The 22,451-nt window shown below is 37.5% G+C and overlaps 1 protein-coding gene and 1 pseudogene across 2 annotated transcripts; both read right to left on the bottom strand.

Moving 5' to 3' along the window:
• Window positions 1–575: 575 nt before the first annotated feature.
• On the bottom strand, window positions 576–1,214 carry LOC119508829 (annotated as a pseudogene).
• A 9,067-nt stretch (window positions 1,215–10,281) lies between these two features.
• SLC7A13 (solute carrier family 7 member 13) lies at window positions 10,282–21,453 on the bottom strand. Of its 2 annotated transcripts, XM_037802705.1 has the most exons (4): window positions 20,512–21,453; window positions 18,570–18,701; window positions 13,935–14,296; window positions 10,282–11,663 (listed from the first exon to the last, which is right to left on the bottom strand). In XM_037802705.1, the coding sequence occupies exons 1-4, from the start codon at window positions 21,194–21,196 to the stop codon at window positions 11,343–11,345; spliced, it is 1,500 nt and encodes a 499-aa protein (XP_037658633.1). In that variant the 5' UTR covers window positions 21,197–21,453; the 3' UTR covers window positions 10,282–11,342. The 2 variants fall into 2 exon arrangements, with proteins under 2 accessions (XP_037658633.1, XP_037658634.1); XM_037802706.1 differs by lacking the exon at window positions 18,570–18,701.
• Window positions 21,454–22,451: the final 998 nt, after the last annotated feature.

Below are 22,451 nucleotides of genomic sequence, written 5' to 3'. Positions count from 1 at the left end.
AGGAGTTGCCAATCATAGCCTCAGGACCCAGGGTTAGGGCCAGATGTACCTACCCTAAGACTTTGGCCATTGGTTATATGAATGTGTGTTGGAGGTGTTTCTTTCAGGGCTTCCCTGCAAATAGAGAACTGATGACATCCTGATTTGGGATCCTCAGACCTAGAGAATGACACTAGTTCCACAGAGATGGAAAGGCAAGGGGCCTGGAGAAGCAGGTTGCTCCTATGATCTATGACCCTGTACACATGCCTGTCTTCCTTCTCCTAGTGGCTCCCAGAGCTGGGACTCCCCAGGCCTGTTATGAAGGACATCAAGAAGAGCACCCTCTTTCCCACAGAGGAGAATCTCAGAGATCCTATAAGCCAGTCTTCCTCTGCCCCACCTTGGTCCTGTTCCCCCCATCCCCACCCCGGGCCTGTTGCTGCTACTTCTCTGGCACCAAGATGTGGGCTCAGGTGTCTTGGCCAGTTGATGATGGACACTCAGTCTAATAGGCTAAGATCAGAGGCCTTTGGGGTGGGATGTGGGCAGATGTTTCTTAAACACTGAAGTCACTGATGGTGATGGAGTCAGACTCAGGTAGGGGAGACCCTCATTGGTACCGGGAGTTCAGGCAGACACTTAAACCAAAGGGAGCCAGAGGCTACACTTCGGGTCATTAGTGATGTGTGGCTGAGAAAGGGAGAATTAGCATATCATCCTTTGCAGTAAATCTCTCCATCCTTGTCCGCCAGTGTGGTTGACCTAAGTCTTTTGCCACACTTGGCACAGTGGAAGCAAGACTTATGCCTGGACTTCCCAGCACCGATCACCTTGGCAGCAGAGACAGCCTGGCTGCATTGGGGGCAAAGCTCAGAGATGCTAATCTTCTGGATAAACTTGGATGGATGTATCGGGTTTGTTATTGAGCCCATGGCTAGGGGTCTCCTCATGCCTGATGGCTGGCAACTCCCCCTTTTCAGTGCTCAGTGTGCCTGCGCCCTACCCAGAGCCAAAGCCCTTGGCCCATACTCTGATGTAGCAGGACTTGTGGTAGATGTCCTCACCATGCGTAGTCACCGTAGAGCTGTCAAGATTCTTCTTGCAGACCATGCACAAGAAATAAAACTCATGGAAGCTATTGCCTTCACTCGGAACTTCTCCGTTTTCTGGCACACCTCACATTTCTTTCCTTCTACCCAATTTGCCCTTCTGGCAGCGGGCTTGGGCAGCATGTGGGTGGAAAGCGCTCTTGGCAGCCTGGCTTGGGTGTGCTTGGCTTGCCTGCAGTGCAGATTTGTTCTGCTCTGGGGAAGGCATGTCCCACACCTCACCAACGAGTTGTCTTTGCACACTGAACCACTCCAGGGACAATGCCGTGGCGCAAAGCCCAGGGTGGGGGACTGGGGATGTGCCCTGCATGCTCGCCTAGGATACCACTTTGATTCATCCAGCCCTACCTGTCCCAATCACAAATGTCCTCCACGGACTTCCCAGACTCTGCAGGACCAGCTGAAATCTGCCAGTTTCATATGTAATATATGTAATGTTCTCTTTGGCTCCATGGTCTATGAACTAGACTCCTTAGTTATCATTTTGAAAAGTCAGCATTTTAATTTAGAGGCCTGGATTGTAAAGCATTTGAATCTACTCTATTTCCAAACATAATATAGAAGACCTACCCTTCAGACACTTGCTCCTTGTGAATTTCTTTTTCTGATATATATATATTTTTTTTTAAATTCAGTTTTATTGAGATATATTCACATACCATACAGTCATCCATGGTATAAAATCAGCTGTTCACAGTACCAACATATAGTTGTGCATTCATCACCCCAATCTATTTTTTTTTAAATCTTTATTTTATTGAGATACATTCACATGCCACGCAGTCATACAAAACAAATCGTACATTTTATTGTTCACAGTACCATTACATAGTTGTACATTCATCACCTAAATCAATCCCTGACACCTTCATTAGCACACACACAAAAATAACAAGAATAATAAAGTGAAAAAGAGCAATTAAGGTAAAAAAGAACACTGGGTACCTTTGTCTGTTTGTTTGTTTCCTTCCCCTATTTTTCTACTCATCCATCCATAAACTAGACAAAGTGGAGTGTGGTCCTTATGGCTTTCCCAATCCCATTGTCACCCCTCATAAGCTACATTTTTATACAATTGTCTTCAAGATTTATGGGTTCTGGGTTGTAGTTTGATAGTTTCAGGTATCTACCACCAGCTACCCCAATTCTTTAGAACCTAAAAAGGGTTGTCTAAATTGTACGTAAGAGTGCCCACCAGAGTGACTGCTCGGCTCGTTTTGGAATCTCTCTGCCACTGAAGCTTATTTCATTTCCTTTCACATCCCCCTTTTGGTCAAGAAGATGTTCTCCATCCCACAATGCCAGGTCTACATTCCTCCCCAGGAGTCATATTCCACGTTGCCAGGGAGATTCACTCCCTTGGGTGTCTCATCCCACGTAGGGGGGAGGGCAGTAATTTCACCTTTCAAGTTGGCTTAGGTAGAGAGAGAGGGCCACATCTGAGCAACAAAGAGGCATTCGGGAGGAGGCTCTTAGGCACAATTATAGGGAGGCCTAGCCTCTCCTTTGCAGCAACAGTCTTCCCAAGGGTAAATCCTGTGGTAGAGGGCTCAACCCATCAAACCACCAGTCCCCTATGTCTGTGGTCACGTTAGCAACCATCGAGGCCAATACCCCTGCATTCTCCACAGGCTGCTCAAGGGGGCTCTACATATTTTTTTCCTTGTTTTTTTCTTTTTTTTAACTTTTTTTTTTTTAAATCAACTGTATGAAAAATAAAAAAAAATTAAAAAATTTGAAAAAAAAAATACAATAAAATAACATTTCAAAGAGACCATAACAAGGGAGTAAGAAAAAGACAACTAACCTAAGATAACTACTTTAATTCCAACATGGTCCTACTCTACCCCAAGAAAGTTACCTAATATAGCAACATTTCCGTGAACTTGTTCCTACTATACCCATCAGAAATTAACAGACCATAGTCATTCCTTGGCATTCCCAGAACGTTAAATTTACCCATGATAGATTATCTGTTCTTCTTGGATTGTTGTTCCCCCTTACTGAATTGCTCTCTATTGCTAGTTCCCCTACATTCTATCTTATAAACCATTTGTTTTACGTTTTTCAAAGTTCACATTAGTGGTAGCATATAATATTTCTCTTTTTGTCCCTGGCTTATTTTGCTCAGCATTACGTCTTCAAGGTTCATCCATGTTGTCATATGTTTCATGAGATCGTTCCTTCTTACTGCCATGCAGTATTCCATCGTGTGTATATACCACATTTTATTTATCCACTCATCTGTTGAAGGACATTTGGGTTGTTTCCATCTCTTGGCAATTGTGAATAATGCTGCTATGAACATTGGCGTGCAGATATCTGTTCATGTCACTGCTTTCCGATCTTCCGGGTATATACCGAGAAGTGCAATCGCTGGGTCGAATGGTAACTCTATATCTAGTTTTCTAAGGAACTGCCAGACTGACTTCCAGAATGGCTGAACCATTATACAGTCCCACCAACAATGAATAAGAGTTCCAATTTCTCCACATCCCCTCCAGCATTTGTAGTTTCCTGTTTGTTTAATGGCAGCCATTCTAATCGGTGTTAGATGGTATCTCATTGTGGTCTTCATTTGCATCTCTCTAATAGCTAGTGAAGCTGAACATTTTTTCATGTGTTTCTTGGCTATTTGTATTTCCTCTTCAGAGAACTGTCTTTTCATATCTTTTGCCCATTTTATAATTGGGCTGTCTGTACTATTGTCATTGAGTTGTAGGATTTCTTTATATATGCAAGATATCAGTCTTTTGTCAGATACATGGTTTCCAAAATTTTTTTCCCATTGAGTTGGCTGCCTCTTTACCTTTTTGAGAAATTCCTTTGAGGTACAGAAACTTCTAAGCTTGAGGAGTTCCCATTTATCTATTTTTTCTTTTGTTGCTTGTGCTTTGGGTGTAAAGTCTAGGAAGTGGCCGCCTAATACAAGGTCTTGAAGATGTTTTCCTACATTATCTTCTAGGAGTTTTATGGTACTTTCTTTTATATTGAGATCTTTGGTCCATTTTGAGTTAATTTTTGTATAGGGTGTGAGGTAGGGGTCCTCTTTCATTCTTTTGGATATGGATATCCAACTCTCCCAGCCCCATTTGTTGAAAAGACCATTATGACCCAGTTCAGTGACTTTGGGGGCCTTATCAAAGATCAGTCGGCCATAGACCTGGGAGTCTATCTCTGAATTCTCAATTCGATTCCATTGATCTATATGTCTATCTTTGTGCCAGTACCATGCTGTTTTGACAACTGTGGCTTTATAATAAGCTTCAAAGTCAGGGAGTGTAAGTTCTCCCACTTCATTTTTCTTTTTTAGAGTGTCTTTAGCAATTTGAGGCATCTTCCCTTTCCAAGTAAATTTGATAACTAGCTTTTCCAAGTCTGCAAAGTAGGTTGTTGGAATTTTGATTGGGATTGCATTGAATCTGTAGATGAGTTTGGGTAGAATTGACATCTTAATGACATTTAGTCTTCCTATCCATGAACATGGAATATTTTTCCATCTTTTAAGGTCCCCTTCTATTTCTTTTAGTAGAGTTATGTAGTTTTCTTTGTATAGGTCTTTTACATCTTTGGTTAAGTTTATTCCTAGGTACTTGATTTTTTTAGTTGCTATTGAAAATGGTGTCTTTTTCTTGAGTGTCTCTTCAGTTTGCTCATTTCTAGCATATAGAATCATTACTGACTTACGTGCATTAATCTTGTATGCCGCTACTTTGCTAAATTTGTTTATTACCTCTAGTAGCTGTATCGTCGATTTCTCAGGGTTTTCCAGATATAAGATCATATCATCTGCAAACAATGACAGTTTTACTTCTTCTTTTCCAATTTGGATGCCTTTTATTTCTTTGTCTTGCCGGATTGCCCTGGCTAGCACTTCCAGCACAATGTTGAATAACAGTGGTGATAGCGGGCATCCTTGTCCTGTTCCTGATCTTAGAGGGAAGGCTTTCAGTCTCTCACCATTGAGTACTATGCTGGCTGTGGGTTTTTCATATATGCTCTTTATCATATTGAGGAAGTTTCCTTCATTTCCTACCTTTTGAAGTGTTTTTATCAAAAACGGATGTTGGATTTTGTCAAATGCTTTTTCAGCATCTATTGAGATGATTGTTTGATTTTTCCCTTTTGAATTGTTAATGTGTTGCAATACATTGACTGATTTTTTTATGTTGAACCATCCTTGCATGCCTGGAATGAACCCCACTTGGTCATGGTGTATGATTTTTTTAATGTGTCTTTGGATTCCATTTGCAAGTATTTTGTTGAGAATTTTTGCATCTATTTTCATTAGGGAGATTGGCCGGTAGCTTTCCTTTTTTGTAGCATCTTTGCCTGGTTTTGGTATTAGATTGATGTTCACGTCATAAAATGAGTTAGGTAGTGTTCCATATTCTTCAATGTTTTCAACGAGTTTGAGTAAGATTGGTGTCAGTTCTTTCTGGAAAGTTTGGTAGAATTCCCCTGTGAAGCCATCTGGCCCTGGGCATTTATTTGTGGAAAGATTTTTGATGACTGATTGGATCTCTTTGCTTGTGATGGGTTGGTTGAGGTCTTCTATTTCTTCTCTGGTCAGTCTAGGTTGTTTATATGTTTCCAGGAAATTGTCCATTTCCTCTACATTATCCAGTTTGTTGCCATACAGTTGTTCATAGTATCCTCTTATAATTTTTTAAATTTCTTTGGGATCTGCAGTTATGTCAACTTTTTCATTCATTATTTTGTTTATATGGGTCTTCTCTCTTTTTGATTTTGTCAGTCTAGCTAGGGGCTTGTCAATCTTGTTGATCTTCTCAAAGAACCAACTTTTGGTGATATTTATCCTCTCTATTATTTTTTGTTCTCTATGTCATTTATTTCTGCTTTAATCCTTGTTATTTCTTTTCTTCTACTTGGTTTAGGATTGGTTTGCTGTTCATTTTCTAGCTTCTTCAGTTGATCCATTAGTTTTCTGATTTTGGCTCTTTCTTCCTTTTTAATATATGCATTTAGTGCTATAAATTTCCTTCTCAGTACCGCTTTTGCTGCATCCCATAGGTCTTGGTATTTTGTGTTCTCATTTTCATTCATCTCTATATATTTAGCAATTTCTCTTGCTGTTTCTTCTTTAACCCACTGATTGTTTAGGAGTGTGTTGTTTAACCTCCAGGTATTTGTGAATTTTCTAAGTCTCTGATGGTTATTGACTTCTAATTGTACTCCATTGTGGTCAGAGAATGTGCTTTGAATAATTTCAATCTTTTTAAATTTATTGAGCCTTGTTTTATGTCCCAGCATATGATCTATTCTGGAGAAAGTTCCATGAGCACTAGAGATGTATGTGTATCCTGGTGATTTGGGATGTAATGTCCTGTATATGTCTGTTAAATCTAATTCATTTATCAGATTGTTTAGGTTTTCAATTCCTTATTGGTCTTCTGTCTAGTTGATCTATCTGTAGGAGAGAGTGATGTGTTGAAGTCTCCCACAATTATTGTGGAAACATCCATTGCTTCCTTTAGTTTTGCCAGTGTTTCTCTCATGTATTTTGTGGCACCTTGATTGGGTGCATAAACATTTATGATTGTTATTTCTTCTTGTTGAATTGCCCCTTTTATTAGCATGTAGTGGCCTTCTTTGTCTCTCAAAACATCCCTGCATTTAAAGTCTATTTTATCTGAGATTAATATTGCTACAGCTGCTTTCTTTTGGCTGTAGCTTGCATGAAATATTTTTTTCCATCCTTTCACTTTCAATTTCTTTGTGTCCTTGGGTCTAAGATGAGTCTCTTGTATGCAACATATTGATGGTTCATTATTTTTAATCCATTCTGTGTATCTATATCTTTTAATTGGGGAGTTTAATCCATTTACATTCAACGTTATAACCGTGAAGGCATTTCTTGAATCAGCCATCTTATCCTTTGGTTTATGTTTGACATATATATTTTTCCCCCTCTCTATTAATATCCTTTAATGTACCCATACCGAATCTCTTTAGTACTGAACCTTTCTCCAAGTCTCTCTCTCCTTTCTTTGTTTCTCTGTCTGTAGGGCTCTCTTTAGTATCTCCAGTAGGGCAGGTCTCTTGTTAGCAAATTCTCTCAGCATTTGTTTGTCTCTGAAAAATTTAAGCTCTCCCTCAAATTTGAAGGAGAGCTTTGCTGGATAAAGTATCCTTGGTTGGAAATTCTTCTCACTCAGAATTTTAAATATATCATGCCACTGCCTTCTCGCCTCCATGGTGGCTGCTGAGTAGTCACTACTTAGTCTTATGCTGTTTCCTTTGTATGTGGTGAATTGCTTTTCTCTTGCTGCTTTCAGAACTTGCTCCTTCTCTTCCATGTTTGACAGTGTGATCAGAATATGTCTCGGAGTGGGTTTATTTGGATTTCTTCTATTTGGAGTTTGCTGGGCATTTATGATTTGTGTATTTATGGTGTTTAGAGGTTTTGGGAAGTTTCCCCAACAATTTCTTTGAATACTCTTCCTAGACCTTTACCCTTTTCTTCCTCTTCTGGGACACCAATGAGTCTTATATTCGGACATTTTGTATTATCTGTCATATCCCTGAGGTCCATTTCGATTTTTTCGATTTTTTCCCAAATCTTTCTTTTGTGCTTTCATTTTCCATTGTGTCATCTTCTAGGTCACTGATTCATTGTTCAACTTCCTCTAGTCTTGTACAGTGAGTATCCAGAATCTTTTTAATTTGGTCAACAGTTTCTTTTATTTCCATAAGATCATCTATTTTTTTATTTAGTCTTGCAATGTCTTCTTTATGCTCTTCTAGGGTCTTCTTGATATCCTTTGTATCCTGTACAATGGTCTCATTGTTCTTCTTTAGTTCTTTGATTAGTTGCTCTAGGGACTGTGTCTCTTCTGATATTTTGATTTGGGTGCTTGGTCTTGGGTTATCCATATTGTCTGGTTTTATCATATGCTTTATAATTTTCTGTTGTTTTTGGCCTCTTGGCATTTGCTGAACTTGATAGGGTTCTTTAGGATTTGTAGACCAATTGAAGTCCTTGTCTCTAACTTATCAGATCTACAGCTTCGTGGCATACACTTTCTCTAACTAACCAGCAGGTGGCTTCCATGAGCCATCTGTCCTCCACAAGCCAGTTCTCCCCTGCTTTGCCTTTGTGGTGAGTGGGTGAGTGAGTCTTGTGGGGTCCAATTGGTGTACCAAGCTTGCGTGTGTAGTTGGTGTTGCCCGTCCTGTATATGGGGCATGTGTCTGGGAGGTCAGGGAGGGGGGTGTCTCTAACAATCAAATCTCCCTGGTGTTCCTGGAGTTTTAAAGCTGCTGCAAAAGTCTAATCCTTCAGTTCAGTCCTGCCACAGTTTGTCTCTGCCACTGACCCACAAGTCCTTGGTTTTGGCGTATGACTCCTGAGACTTGTGAGTGGGTCCCTCTTCCAGGCCGTGCACCCCCTGGTCCTCTGTTGAGGGATGACTGTGCTATGTCAGAGGTGAGTGCTGTCCCCCCAGCGCGGTTCAGGGCTGCTGGACTGTGTAGAGAGGCTCCCAGTCTGCTGAAATGATGGCTGAATGGGGCTTTGTTAATTCACACTGCTCCACGTTCCCAACTCTGGGACAACCAGCTGAGGGTGCAGGGAAGGCTAATGTCCATGCCCAGTTTTGTGGTGTGTGCGTGTTATTTGAAGCACTTCCATCACACTGGGTTTTCTGGAGCAGCTCTGGGCTATGGGGCTGGTGATGGGCAGGAGTGTTTCCTGTCCACCAGGATGATGGCTGTGAGCGGACACCCCTCTTTTCTTGGGAAGTTGTGGTGTTTAGTGAATTTTCTCAGCCACTGGATTATTGCCTTTTGTCTCAGAGCTCTCTTAGTTCTGCTCTTGTCTTGACCTGCCCAAATTGCAAGTCTTTGAGGGCTTCTGTATTGGGCTTCTTAGAGTAATTGTTTTAGAAACAGAAAAAAAAAGTTAAAAAAAAAAAAAAAAAGCCCTCCTCGCAGATCTAATGGGTTATTGAAATGCTAAGAGGCAAAGCAATTAGGGCCATTAAGGAAAGATCCAGGGGGCAGAGAGATCAGTTTTTCTTCGGGATTTGCATATGTGCCTCAGGGCCTGAGCTCTGCCCTTCCCCTTTCTATGTTCACCAGAACTCCAAAAAGCCTCCGCTTTTATTTTGGAGTTTTTCTTTGCTGTTTTTTGCTATGCATGTCTCCTCTCTGCTGGGCTGGCTGCTCTCAGTTTCTCTGGTGTCTGGTCTCAGTCTTTCTATGGTTGGAGTTTGGATCAGTGCAATGAGTTTCCGATAAGAGCTGCCACTGCAGTTCTCCCTTCTCCTTCCCAGCACTGACGGCCCCTCCTCCCACGGGACTGAGCCTGGCAGGGAGGGGCGCGGGTCCCCTGGCCACAAAAACTTACAGATTTCGCTGATCTCAGCAGTTCGACGTGTTCATGAGTGTTGTATAAAGTATGCCCAAAGTCAAATTGCTCTGTGGTGTCCAGTCCACGCAGTTCCTGGCTTTCTACCTACTTTCCTGGAGGAGTAACTAAAACATACAGCTCACCAATCTGCCATCTTGCCTCCCCAATCTATTTTTGAACATTTTCCTTATACCAGAAAGAATCAGAATAAGAATAAAAAATAAAAATAAAAAAGAACACCCAAATCATCCCCCCCATCCCACCCTATTTTTCATTTAGTTTTTTGTCCCCATTTATCTACTCATCCATCCATACACTGAATAAGGGAGTGCAATCCTCACGGTTTTCACAATCACAGTGTCACCCCTTATAATCTACATTGTTACACAATCGTCTTCAAGAGTCAAGGCTACTGGGTTGGAGTCTGGTAGTTTCAGGTATTTACTTGTAGCTATTCCAATACATTAAAACCTAAAAAGTGTTATCTATATAGTGTGTAAGAATGTCCACCAGAGTGACCTCCCAACTCCATTTGAAATATCTTAGCCACTGCAGCTTTGTTTCATTTCATTTCGCATCACCCTTTTGGTCAAGAAGATGTTCTCAATCCCACGATGCCGGGTCCAGATTCATCCCCAGGAGTCATATCCTGCATTGCCAGGGAGATTTACACCCCTGGGAGTCAGGTCCCATGTAGGGGGGAGGACAGTGAGATCACCTGCCAAGGTGGCTTAGTTAGAGAGAAAGGGCCACATCTGAGCAACAAAGAGGCACTCAGGGGGAGACTCTTAGGCACAATTATAAGCAGGTTTAGCCTCTCCTTTGCAGTAACAAGCTTCGTAGGGGCAAGCCTCAAGACAGAGGGCTCAGCATGTCAAGCCCATCGGTCCCCAGTGTTTGTGAGAACATATCTGATATATTTTGCCCCAAACCCCATTAAGAAAGCATTTGAAAGGAAAAGATGGGCTATGATTTATTAATAATTCACTAGGTAACTACAAGAATCTCCATGTATTACTCTTGTATTAAACCAGTCCAAGTATATATGCTTGATCCAATTTTATCCTCAATTGCCTATAGTTTCTCTCAGCCTGGGTTTTCTGATACTTTTATAGTATTTAACTTTCATCCTATATTAATACGTTCAGGGCCTTCATTGAAAGTGTTCTCCAATTATGTTTAGAAGTGGTGTCAGGTCAGCAATGTCAAGGATGCTAAGGGCCACTTACTTTGGCTGCAGTAGGCTAATATTGATAAGAACAGCTACAGAGAAGTGAGTTAATGTGTAAGAGAGAAAGAACAATTTATCAGAACTAGTGTAGGCTTTTCTTTTGGTCTTATCTCTACATAGCATTCAATCAATAATTGGATATTTTTCAGATTCCAGGTCCTCCCAAGGACCCAAGCCTAGACAGAGCATGAAGGAGGTGCTGCCTGCTAATGGAAACTTTGTACCTATTGTTCATTCTTTCATTCATGTATCCTCTCATCCATTTATGCATTCATGCATATTTTGTCAAATGTCTATTCTTATCCACACATTGTCCTAGGGATTGAGGACATGATGAATGAAGTGGAATTCATCATTTTTAGGGGGAAAAAAACCTACCTAAGTAGACAATTTTAAAAAGAGCAAGAATTAAGACATAATAAGCCCAGAATGCATAGGGACATGAGAGGGACATCTAGCCCAGTCTTGGGGAATTGGTTCAGCAAGCTTTATTTAGGAAGTAGGGTTTCAGTTAGCAATAAGAAGTGTTAAACTTGGAAAGTTCTGGACATTATTTCTTGTGATGGTTGTGTTTTAGGTATGTAGTCATATGTATGATTTACATATGGAGTATTGCTGGTTGAAGAAGAAAGATGCTTTTAATAAATCAATCACTTGCCAAATATGCAAAATTTATAGTTTTTTTTGCTGCAATTTCAGGTGGACTTTTCTGTAATGTTCCTTCTGCCAAAATATACTCATCAATGTTATCAGCAGGTGAAACATTCAATAATAATTGTAAAAAGGAAGTTATCTTGTTGAAATATGTAGAATATAAATTAAAGTGAACAAAAGGAAAATAAAACAAAAGTCCACTGAGGATAAAAAGAAAAACATAGATATGGTACATCTTAGGAGACTTGATAATTGGTGTCAAAACCAAGAACAAAGACATGGCCAGGGTTCCAAATGCAAATGGCAAACGCACCTGAGAATAAAAAAAAGAAATCAGTATTAGAGTGGATTAAGATCTCTGGCAATTATTAAAGATAGTAATTTAAAAGATTTTTTTCTACAAAATATTTCTTCAATATTGAGAAAGTTGCTTTAAAGGATAAAAAGTAATTACAAGATCTTCCTTAACTTTATATAAGAGAAAATAATCTGCTGGGAATTTTGATTGCGACGTAAAATAGCAGAACTGAAGGTTTTTACTTAATAGCTCCATCATTTTTCTGAGCTCCTAATTTCATCATCAAACACCTACTCACTCAGGTGTTTTGGCTGAAGACGTTCTGAAACATTTTTCTATACTATTAGCATAAAACATTTTTTCACTATAATTTTTTCTAACTTTTCTATCTTCCAATAGGGCAATGTAGAAAATAGTATTTTAGTTTGGAAATAGCATTATAAGTAATTCCTTAATGGCACATTTTCTACATAGAAGGACCACAGGGTTTTGGATTCAGACAAACTGGTTTTAAATTCAAGCTCTACTAGCTCCGTGATATTGGGCAAGTCACTGAACTTTCTCTGATCCTCACTTTTCCCTGAAAATGGAAATTAACAGTGCCTGCCTTTCAAAGTAGTTTTGACAATTAAAGATTATATATAAAAGTATCTGCAAGCAATAAATGTTCAATTAAATGTTATCTATTAATGCCTGTATTGTTATGTTTTGTGTAATTCTCTTGCCCACTAGCCCATTAAATTCTTAATTGCAGGGTAAGTGGCTGATTTTATCTACATATTCCTAGTGTCTTCACGTAGTATTTGCTTAGGGTATATTTATTGAATCATTGAATGACTCAGATGCAAGATTATCATTATCTTCTACTCTTTTCAATTAAGAAGGAAATATAGAAAGTCATAAGCTAGTGTTTCTCAGAGTGTAGTGTGTGAAGTTTTCCATGAGAAATACCAGGAGGGCATGCTGAAATTTGGATTTCTGGTCCTCACCTCAGGAATCAGAATCCCCAGGGACTAGGTCCAGGAATCCCCAAGTTATTCTTTTCCACACGTGTTTGAAAACCTCAGGCATAAGCTGTGTTGCTCTTACCTACCCTTGATTGGTTTTAGAATAGGACTCATTGATAAAACAAGAATTGTTTGGAGACTGCCTCATTTTTAAAAGAATCTAATGGCCTAACAATAATAAATGCTGTATAGCAAGATAAAATAAGCTCTGTTCACATATAGAAATTAATCACTAATTTAAGCTTTCTAGCATGATTTTACAAAAGTCTAGATGTCTTTAAGAAAAACAAACAAGCTACCTAGAAACACAAGTATTCCAAGCTACCTAGAAATACAAGTATTCCTAGCTACCTAGAAATACAATTATTCCTGATGCAGATATTGGAAAGAATTTTCTTAAGTGGGTCCATATAAATGCCCATTTGCATTCTTGCATAAAGTAAAAAAATTACATTTATATTCTTGCATAGTGTAAAAAATATGTCATTTAACAATTTCCTTGCAATAAACGTAGGAATGAGTTTCCAGAGGTGATTTGGTGAAAGTCTCTCAGTATAGGTAAATGAGCTATAGTAGACAATTTGAAGAAAAAGAAACCTCTTCCACTGGCTTTATGAAGCATTTCAGATGCGCTGAGTGCAGTAGGGGGAGATTTTAGGACAGAATGGGCAGAATCCCTATCCCTCAGTGAATTCTCCATAGATATTCTTCCTCTCAGGTAAGATTTTAAAAGATGCATGTATTTGAGATTACACTCCCTCACAAATATCTTGAGTGTAGTTATTCTAAATTGTCTGTTAAAGGTGGAGCCTTCCGCTTTGATAGACATCTGAGTTGAGATGCTTGAGAAATACTAGGCAATCCCAGTATCATTAGCAGGTGATCTAAATCCGTACCACTGAGGACAGGGTCAGGAGCAAATAATCATTGATCTTGGACTTTGTTGATCTCTTCCAGTAAGATCTAGTACATGTGTAATACATCCACATATGGCCCCTCTTTGACTCAGATTTCACTAGCAGTATTTGCCATAATATAGAAGGTTCTAAGAATCCTCTGCCTTTTCTGACAAGAAGCAGTTTTGTGCTTTCTATACTGAGATTTCAAACTGAAAATTGTCTAAAAAGCTTAAGGATTGATAAACAGAAAATCTAGACTCTAGATCAAATGTTCCTAAAATGGAGAGATTTTACGTGTAGACATGAGAAAAATGTATTAATAGAAAGAAGTTATCTTTAGGAAGATGGAGGCAATATTTTCTTTTAGGGGTTTGATTTACCTTATAAGGTCTGGGTAGGTTGGGCTCCTGGAATCTCAGTTTAAATAAACCTATCATCATTAGCCCCAGTTCAATCCAGGCTGTGAATCCCACATAGTTTATTAAAAGGATCAAATCTGAGGGAACAATTAAAATGGAGGCAAAAATCAGGATGTGAATCACAGCTACAGCTGGGCAAGAACGGCTATTGAGAGTTGAAAAGATCAAAGGTAGCTGGCCCTCCTGGCTTGCAACATAGAATATCCTTGATGTTGAAAATATAGAACAATTAAGGGAGCTAAATATTGAGGCAGAAACACCAATTGAAATGGCCCATTGCATGGAAGGGATGACTCTATTCATCCAAGTGACCGCAACAGCATCTGTAAGAAATAATCAGAGAAACCACTAATTATATAACTGACATTAGATATACAGTACAATTTATACTGTATAAATATTGTAGTTCTAGCAAAGACAAAGGACTGAGTTAAAGAACATAAAACATTATGCTTTCATCTTATTAAATTTATTGATATACAAATTTTGAATTTATTGCCAAATATAAAACTATAAGAGAGAAGTCTAAAATAAATGTAGAATGCAAACTTGCACCATCTCAACACAATTCTCACTGTATGGCAGGTGACAAAAGTAATGGGAGCTGGAGGCTTACAGTTGATTATTGCCAAATGAAAATAATGAAAAGTCCCAGCTTTTCCAGACATTGTAACTATACCTGAAACCATTGTATGGATTGATGGCACTTGGTATAGTGTCTTAGATATTGCCAACACTTTCTTTCTTGTCCCACTGGCAGCAGAGGACCAAAAATAATTCACATTCATGTGTAAAGGCACTCGGTATATGTTTGCAGTTTTCCCCTGGTGGTTCCTAAACTCCCCTGCTATTTACCACCAGTTGAAGGGGCAGGATTTAGGATGAGTGCCTCTGCCCTCTGATATCCAAAGCTTATACTATACAGATGATGACTTGTTGGTTGGCAAGTCAGAGTCCTCAGTCTCAACAGACCTGATGTGGTGTTATCACTTCACCAACAGGCTGATAAACCCCAACAGAATTCAGGATACTACCTGCCAAGTAAAGTTTTCTGGGACTTTGTAAGTGGATTGGCAAGAGCCAATCCTCCTGGTAGTCAAGGAAAAATTACTGTCTCTTTTGCCTCCTACCATTAAAAAGAAGGCCCAGTATCTCACTGGACACTTTGTTTGTTGTAGACTACATGTGCTTCACTTGGACAATCTAATTAGGTCTGTTACATCAGCTAACTCACAAATTGGTGTCCTTTGATTAGGGTTCATATCAACAGGTTGTCTATGCACAATTTGTGAGCTGTTTTTCCTGCAATGGTAGTGATCTAATCAGAAAAATATGGTATAAAAATTGTCCCTGACTTTAGCTGAAGTGATCAATGACATCACCTCACCCCTAGAAGGCATTACTGGCCAGGGTTGTTATGGATTATAGGATTGCTCCAGATTTCCTTCTTTCAGGCCAAGGCAGAGACTATGCAATCACTAATATATCCTGTTGTAACTGAATTAATGTCTCAGGTCAAGTAGAAACGTCAATACAGAAACTTAAGGAAAAAGCTGCCTAGATTTCTAAAATAGTTCCTAATGGTTTATGGATATTTTATATCTGGCTGAGTCTAAAACTCTTGGTGGAGGTCAATACCACAGGTTACTCTCATTCTGCTGCTTGGAATCTTGTTAATAGTAGCCTTAATTAAATGCTGTGTGAAACAAAGTGAATATAATTAGTCCTTGTCTCTGTTAGTCAGTTATCAGAGTGGCTGGTAGAGTGGCACAATTGTGGGAAAATTCACCAGAAGACAAGCAAAGAAATGAAAGGTGGGTATTGTTGAGAGGCAATTCTTCATGGCTCTCCAGTGTTTTTGCACGAGTGAGCAGAAGTACTGGCTGCCTTTGTCTCCGACTGTATTTTTAAGGATGTTTGTATAGTGAACAACCATGTAAGAAAGAGATAGTGTCTACAACTGGGCCAAAGAGCAGGCTTGTTTACTGTTCAGTATAATAAAGATAATGTCTCTCCTCAGGGCAAAGGTTAGGAAAGCTTGTTGCACATTATAAAAGGTATGGGTTCCTTAAGCTCTGCTTCCTTTACTGACATGTCCATGCATCATCTGGCCCTCTCTACATGCCTTCTGAAAATTGAGGCTTGGAGAACCAGCACAAAAATGATGATATTCTAGCTACTGTTATTGCTATGAATAATAAATTATCTTGGTCTCTAGCCCAGGTAGCATGTTTCTGCCAGCATCCATGAAACTGTGGCAGCCTAACTTGTTAGCTTGCAGTAAGGGTTAAGTCTCAGATCCTTCACTGTTCTTGAGAGATAGGTTATTTCTTCTTTGACCCATGTGTTATTGAGAAGCATGTTGTTTAATTTCCAAATATTTGGGATTTCCCAAATTATTTTCTAATTTGATTCCATTGTGGTTGAAGAACTTGCTTTGTACGATTTCTAATTTGATTCCGTTGTGGCTGAAGAACATGCTTTGTATGATTTAAATTTCTTCAAATATTTTAAGTCTTGTTTTGCATCCTAGCATGTGGTTTATCCTAGAGAATGTTACATATGTGCCTCAATTGAATGCATATTCTGCTTCTGTTGGGTGGAATGATCAATTTGGTTGATAGTGCTGTTCAAGTCTTATATATAGCTTTACTGATTTTCTGTATAGTTGCTGTATCCACTTATGGAAAGCTGTACTGATGTACGTAAATATAATTGTTGATTTGTCTGTTTCTTTTCAGTTGTGTTAGTTTGGCTTCACATGTTTTGGTGCGGTGCATATACATTTATAATTGTTGCATCTTTCTCATGCATTGGCCCTTTTATCATTATGAAAGGTCTTTGTTTCATAATTTTTTTGCCTGAAGTATATTTTGTCTCTTCTTAATATCACCATTTCAGCTTTCATGGTTACTGTTAGCATGTATATCTTTTTCCATCCTTTTACTTTAAACCAAGTTATGGTTTTATATGCAAACAGCCTATAATTGGATTGATTATTTTATCAAATCTGACAATCTCTTCCTTTTGATTGGAGTGTTTACCACATTTCCATTTAATTTAATTATTGATATTATTGTATTTGTATTTGCCATTTTGCTATTTGTTTTCTCTCGTATTTTTTTTCATCTTCTGTTCTTTCTTTACTGCCTTCTTTTGTAGTAAATAAATATTTTAAATGTGCCATTTGAATTGATCTGTTGATTTTTTAATTGATATTTTTTAGTTATTTTCTTAATGGTTGGTCTGGTAATTACAATATGTAACTTTAAATACATCAAGATTCATTTAAACCTAATTCTTGCATCATTCCAGTAAAATATAAAATCTTTGTGACAATATAGCTCATTTACTCCTTTTCCTTTGTGCTATTATTGGCATATATATTACATCTATGTAGTTCATAAACCCCACACTTCAGTATTAGGAAAAAAACATAACTGTCATAGCTCAATTGTGTAAATTCTGTAAAATGATTTTCCTTACTCAAACTTAATTATCCTATGCAATAGGAGGGGCAATAATTATAATCTCCATTCTACTGATATGAAAATTGAAACCAAGAGTCATTGTATGCTCACCCAACATACACAAATGTTAAGTCTGAAGCATTTGGTCATCTTATTCCAAATATATGGCTATTTCATTAACCCATGCTCCCATAGCAAAATATCTGTGTGCTTTTGGATTTCCAGAGTATTTATTTCTTATTTGATTATCACTACTAATATGTAAGTGAGAAAATCAGACATTCTTATCTCATCTTAGAGTTGAGATAACTGAGGAACGGGAAGGCTGGGTATGGGACTAGGATTTATACCACATCGTAGTGTTAAGCCTCATATTCTTTTAAAACTCTTTTTCTTTTACTGAGAGTCAATTTCCGATTCTCCTTTGCTTTTAGGAGACTTTGATAATTGGTAATGTAAAATTAAAAAAATACACTTTAAAAAATATATTCATCTAGATATGTTTGTTTCAATTGAGAATTGAAATGGTTTTAATTTGTCTATTTTTAGGGAAAAATAAAATTGTTTCTTTACCTATAAATTTGTAATTAAAACAAATACTGGAAATCAACAATGTACGGTAAACTAAAATTATAGACATATAGTTCTGTAGTGCAGAAGGATTCATATGTTCAGTGATAGGAAAAGTTAAGTACTTAAACTTTGTCTCCCACATAAATTTGGGTGAATGCACCTGGAGATAAAGCATATGTGTTCCTGGGAAGCAGATGTCAACTCAGAGCATCTGCAATGCCCTGAAGGAGTGTGTCCGAAAGGATTCTGAAGGATATTATCATATTTCCTATTCTATTCTATTTCTCTAGTGTAGTCTGCCACTTTTTCCTTTTCCAATTCTTGATGCTTTCCTTATTTCTGCTGCTAAACCATACCCATTCATACATGCTCCAAATTAAACACTGCTCAGACCTTTCTAACTTTCATCTTTAAATAAACAAATAACCCATACATGAACCAATATAGTATATTTCTCCTATGGGATTCAAAGAAACCTACTATATATCAGAGACTCCTTTATTCAGGGGAATAGGACAGAGAGTATCTTCCCTTTGGTTCTATGTAGCCATACCTGAGGACATGATTTCCTTTGGAGTCAGGACTGTTAGGTAGGAAATGTTAACCAATAAGTAGATCAGTGAAACAAGGGTAAGTGCAGTAATCACACACTTGGGGATATTTTCACTAGGGTTTTTCAGCTCTCCTGCAAAAAAAAAAAAAAAAAAAAAAAAAAAAAGCCACTCATAAAAAATGACATATAATCTTTGAAAGTGGCTTCACTATAATATATAATATGGAAAGGAGATGACAGCTAACAGCAAGAGCTCATTTAATCATTTTTATTGAATGCCTATCATATCCTGGGTGAATTATTGATTCAGGTATCATGAGAATTGTGTTAAGTACTGAGGTTTCAATGCTGTATCCCTAAGATCCTCAATAGGAGTCTCTTGGTTGAGAATAGAAAAGTTTAGGCCAGAAGAACTGGAGCTAGTCTCCCCTCACCTTGTGATCAAGATGATAGAATTATAACTACATGTTAATGAAGGGTTAGAATAGCTTATTTGTTTTGTTGGTTATAATTTTCAACGACATTAGAGTAGCCTTCCTGCTTTTTTCTTTATTCTGATTATTTCATATCAGTAAGTTCATACATTCCCTGCTCTTTTTACTCCCCTGATTAAATTTTTTGACTAGTTAAATCTTGGACTAAATTTGAGGGTACATTGCCAACACCAAAACAGTAATTTGTATGATTTCAAATCACTGACACAAGTGTTTATTTGGAAAACACAAAATTAAATCATTAATTCATGCCATACAGCTCTCTCAAAATAATTCATATGTATTAAAGAGTAAAATGTAAAATGTAAGGCAATAAAGATTTAGGAAAAAGTATGGACATATATGAATCTAGATCACAAGATAAGTAAAGATGTTACAAATATGAAAACAATGGAACATTAAAAGATCCATAGTTTGATTTTGTAGGCATTATAATTATAGTGTAAAAAAACTTGAATAAAATTAAAAAGCTAAGAAAAATAGGAAAATATTTGAATGCCTTCCTACAAGGAAGAAATATACACTATCATGAATATTTGCAAAACTCTTCACTTAATTAGTAATGGAAGAAAAAGAGAGTTACAATACTGAGATTTTAATTCATAAATCTAAATGGCAAAAGAATGAAAAAAGTATGCAAGTGTAAAGTATATTCATTTTAATTCACTCAAGTAGGTATATTTGTAGAGCAATTTGGCAATGTTTCTTAAGATATGTCTGAACATTCATATCCTTCACTTAGTAATTTTACTTCAAGATCTTTTTCTAATTAAGGAATCAGAGATCCAATGAAGATTTGTGTAGAAGGATGCTGATTGCAGCAATAAGTATACAATTTAAAAGTAAAACAAAACAGAACAAAACAAAAAACTGGAAACAACTTTGAGATACAACAATAGGAAAATGGTTACCTAATGGTCAAATATACATATGATAGAAAAGTGTGCATTCATTAAAAACCCTTTTTGTTTAATCATATATATAAATTCTCAGTATGTACTTTATGTAAAATAAAGATATACAATCCTATGTGCAGTGGGATCCCCACTTACGTGTCTATACAAGGTGGCTGGTTATAGGTAAATCTTTATTTTACTTTGTATTTTTCTGTTTTTAAATTATTTTCTCAGATGAGGATTTGTTGTAATTGGGAAAAACAGACTCTTAACATATCTGTCCAATGAAAAAATGCAATTGCCATGGAGTTTTAAGCTGCTCCAGTTTTATGTTCACTTGTTTTAATGTGAACACCTGGCAAATATTCCCCTTTCCAAAGTTGGAAAGCAATATTTCTAGAGAGCTTATTGCATTTCTACCTGTCTAATAAAGTAAAAGAGAAATAATTCATCAAAACAATATGGAATTTCTTTCTCAGAATTAAAGCACCTGAATGTTATACTTCTATAGCCCAGTGGTTGGTTTTAATGATTTAAAAAAATTAATTTTACCTGCTATTCGAACAAGGATTTCCCAGCCTGAAAATGCATATAATCCTTGGAGGAAGGCTTCTGCAACCTGTGAGGCATCTGGAATGTCAGCATCCAAAGCATTCTCAAACCTGGCTACATTCTCTTTTCTTCCTCTCACCAATAATATGATTCCAGTTAGAGATATGAAGCAGAGAACTGTCATTTTCACAATTGTACTGACAGTCTGAAACCAAGTCACCTCTTTCGCTCCTCGAGTATTTAGAATTCCCAAACACCATAAAATGGCTAAAGCTAAACATTTCTTTGGCATCTCAGGAACAAAACAACCTGAATAGAAAGGCTGGATAATATACCCTGCCAGTAACAAGCCTCTTGCAGCAACTCCTGCTGGAACACTAAATAGGTTGATCCAGAGATAAGAGAAGGCAATAAACGGTCCAAGAGATCTTTTGAGAAAATAATACTGGGCTCCACTTCTAGGGAAGGTGGTTCCCAGCTCTGCGTGGCTAAGAGCCGCCATCATAGATACCATGGCACAAGCAGCCCAAATGATTAGGGAGACCCCCACATTGAGTAAGGAGTATTTTAGAACCCCTTTAGGAGAAATAAATATTCCTGCCCCTATTATGATACTGAATAAAAAAATTGTTCCATGGAAATATCCTATTACCCGTTGAAGCTGAAAACATTCCCCCTTCTTCATTTTCTTAAAACCTGAATTTAATTTTATAGATTCACATAAATTCCTAGTTTTTACTCTTTGCTATGTTTCTAAGTCTTGATCCTATCTTATAAAGTGTTTTGCTTTCCTCCTCTCTTGCTCAAACATGTTTTGTTACAGCACCTAACATCATGAAAAAAATAATTTAACTTGTGAGTTTTTTGAACTAAATTTTCTGAGATCTTAATATTAGTTAAAGTGTTTTCCAGGTTGAGCATTCAAAAAATTAGGCATCCTTAAACAAGTTAGACACTAGTTGAGAATAAAAGATGAAAAAAAAATCCTAAGTTAGGTTTCTTCTATGGAAATGTAACGTCATTAATGTTTACTGTTAAACAAGTAATTCTTTAATTCTGTGTCATAAAGAAGCCTGTTTAGTATGACAAAAAGTGCTAATTTTGAATCACAGGTCTGTTATGTCTGCCACTTATTAACAGATCTTGGTTTGGATCACACACATTTGCCACTTACTAGCAAACCTATGTCACTTCACTTGGTGGTTTTTAGTTTAATCATTTTAAAAAATTGGATTGATAATCCACAGTTTTTATTTTTTCTATATTTCTAGCTACCCATTAATTAGGACACACTACTTTGAACATCTGCTTTGTGCCAGGTATCATGCTAATTAATCAATGTAAAGAGATGTATAAAACTTGATCTGAGTTTTGCTCACCATTGTAACTCTGGCAGCTGATCCAGTTCTGGGCACAAAGTATATCTTGGTAAATCTGTCAAATTAATGATCCCTATCTTTCAGCAGCTCTGTCTAAAGAAGAGGAATATAAACCAACAATTTTTATATACTAGCTGTGAACTTTAATAAGATAATAATAATAATAGCTTACATTTATATGGCACCTCCTATGTGCCAGGAATTGTGCTACATACATATATTAATTCATTAAATCACATAAACCACTAGTGAGATAGGTGCTGTCATTTTTAAATGAGGAAATTGATTTATAAGAAATTAAGTAATTTGCCAAGGTCACAGAGCTAGTCACTTAAAATTAACTGAAATTAATTTTCATATATTTATATATGTTTATAGATAGTTACGATTTTACATATAACTATGAGAATCCTTAAGGTAAAAAAAAAGCCACAAAACAGTTCAGTGACAGTACAACCCACGAGAGCTGGTTTGGTTTCTTCCTTGGTGATTTTTTTCACCAGTCCTATATTTTTCTGACCTCATTGGTGGGACTTGAGAGCCGGTGTTCCATCACTGGGC

This window comes from Choloepus didactylus, chromosome 14 (assembly GCF_015220235.1).
Source record: "Choloepus didactylus isolate mChoDid1 chromosome 14, mChoDid1.pri, whole genome shotgun sequence".
Lineage (NCBI taxonomy): Eukaryota > Metazoa > Chordata > Mammalia > Pilosa > Megalonychidae > Choloepus > Choloepus didactylus.
The sequence above is the reverse complement of the archived record's forward strand: the minus strand, read 5'-3'. Positions and strand labels throughout refer to the sequence as shown.